Here is a 2,500-nt window from a genome sequence, read left to right on the forward strand (position 1 = left end):
CAAAGGATTTGAATTGGGTACAACATTGAGTTAGCCAAATTGGTCTATTACTTACATTTGAGGAAGGTCTCTGAGAGCAGAATGGGTAGGTAAAAGATGTCAAACACTCAAGTGATTGGGAATACAGCATGTCAAAATGCAGGGAATGAACTACATGTATATACTGCAGTGTGCAAAACACTCATTTAGTAGTTTGAAAGCCTGAAGGTCTGGTGCTTCCTGCAACATGTAATCAGCTGTGTACACACTCCATGCTTGATTCTATTTTTTCCTTTACCCATCTCTTTCATGATTTTAAACTTGTAGACTGTCAAATAATAAAATTTTAACTCAAACTAAACAATGTTCTTAATTTGGCCAGATTTCTCTAGGGTAATGAAAACATAGTATTTCAAAACTTAAGAAGAAATGATTTTTGAAAATCACAGTACAGTAGCACTTTAAAGTTCATTCAATTAAACTTCCATTATTTGTAAAAATTCACTGTGAATGTCCCAAAAGGATAATGGTGTAAATGCCTTGTCAGATCTGTAAAGGCTATGTTGTCTGGTTCTGTGGTGGAGCTTTCTGGTCTGAAGCCACATTCTGACTCAAGATACGCTTTTTCAGCAAGTTTTGTCCATCTCTTGAGTTTCACTCATGACTAGCAAACAGTTTTCCACTGTGGAAGGAAGTGAGATTCCTCTGCAATATTTCATTATTGTTGCAGTTGCTGCAGTCACCTTTCTTGTATAGAATGACAATGTTGCAGTCCCTCATACATGTATCCTGGGGACCTCTCCTTCTTCCCAGCTTTTGTAGAGCAGGTCATGTACATGTACGTTTGTACTGTGGATGTGTTGGTAATGTATATACGTACCCTTTGCACTTTTGATGACTTCAGGAGGGATCCCATCAAACCCTGGGGCTTTGTGTATAGGCAGCCCATCAATAATAACATTTGCTCAACTATTGCAGACTTGACATTTTATCACGCTCCTCGATTACTGCAACCTACATGTACTCCACAGCCTCTAAAATGGTGTTTGCATTAGCTCTCTAACTGCCATACAAGTCTGAATAGTGCTCCATCACTAATAATTATTTTGTTAGCCAGTTAAAAAATGAATCAGTTATTGGTTAGTGTTTAAAAGAATACATGTATATTGTAGTGCTGTTTTGAAGATTTTTAAAAGGAGTAAACTTTGGTCTCAACTCAATTCGTTTGGCTTGGATTTTTATAAAGTTGATGTTGGCTTTGTTTTTTGTCCCAAGGTTTAAGAGCTGAAGAATTTGTGTATCAAAAGTTAGACAAGCCAAAACCTCCTCGTGTGACGGAAAGTGAAGCCCTAGGACAGTCAATGATTGAAGCTGGAAATGATTTTGGTCCAGGAACAAATTATGGTGAGATGAAATGAAGTACAGTGTATACTAACTTACATGCACATGTATAATGAGTAATAAGGATGTAAACGTGGGAGAAAAAAGTTTCAGTCCAGCTTACTGTCGGTTTTCTTAATCTGGAACAATTGAAAATAAGTGAAATTGATAAGCTCCTCAGATGGCTTACAAATTTGTTTGGTAGAGTTGTTTGCAGTGCAATAATGCAGTCATGGCTTTGAATCCAGGGGCCTATTTCCCAAAAGTTTTAGAAAGCTAGTCTTTTAGCAGATTTACAAGACCCAAAGAAACAACATAATCACCAAGATTTAAGGCCCTAAAACCACCTGGGTTTGAATGTAGAGACAGATGTAAAGGTCCCTAAAATGCAGGCAAAAAGTTTGGGCGCTTTTGAGAAATGGGCCCCAGACCTCTTTGTGTCCAGAAATGCCAAGTGGTAAGATGCAAGCCCAATTTTGACATCCAACACAAGGGATGTCCCTTTGAATCTAAGCATTTCCTACCTACATGTATTTCTACCAATAAGGTTAGGGTAAAGGTTAGCAGCAATTTATCCTCACTTGAGGAGCATCATTTGGTCCCGACACTTTGTGACATTAATTTCTGTATTCCGAGGCATGAGTGATGCTGAAGGTGGGAAGAAGAGCAAGGGGACACTTCGTAGCGCTTATTGAAATCCACATGCATCTACATTATTTTTGTAATTACATGTACTTGCATTTCTGAGAATACCTTTGCCTCATTGCAATGCAGCTTGAGTTGCTTCCCTACAGTGGACTTTCTCGTGTGAAACAATAATCTTTTGGTAATGATTATTTTTAACCGTTTCCTTCTTAAAAAGTTACAGTTACTTACATGTACAGTATAAAGACTTTTAATACTTTGTCTCATGCCAAATGATTTTACTTGTTGGTGAGAGCCGGTTCAGAGGTGACAATGAAAACTTGTCATGTATGTCCACTTTTGCTTGAATGTACCCTTCGCCTGAGCCTCAGAGTGACACTAAAGCTTTTATTCTGTCTAACACCGGACAATTTTACTTGTCAATAAAAGGAACTTTATGAGGGCCTTCAACAAATGCAAGAGATTAACAGGAATAAAACATTTCCCATGTTTTTAG

General features: G+C 37.8%; 1 protein-coding gene across 2 annotated transcripts in view; it reads left to right on the top strand.

The window, feature by feature from the left end:
- LOC138023516 (endophilin-B1-like) overlaps window positions 1-2,500 on the top strand; it is a 14,532-nt gene that overhangs the window by 1,156 nt on the left and 10,876 nt on the right. For both annotated transcript variants that reach the window (XM_068870527.1, XM_068870521.1), the window contains exon 3: window positions 1,255-1,383. In XM_068870527.1, coding sequence (XP_068726628.1) covers window positions 1,255-1,383 — 129 coding nt within the window. The remainder of the gene's footprint in view (window positions 1-1,254; window positions 1,384-2,500) is intronic.

The sequence above is a fragment of the Montipora capricornis genome, chromosome 2, assembly GCF_036669925.1.
Source record: "Montipora capricornis isolate CH-2021 chromosome 2, ASM3666992v2, whole genome shotgun sequence".
In the NCBI taxonomy this organism is placed as follows: Eukaryota; Metazoa; Cnidaria; class Anthozoa; order Scleractinia; family Acroporidae; genus Montipora; species Montipora capricornis.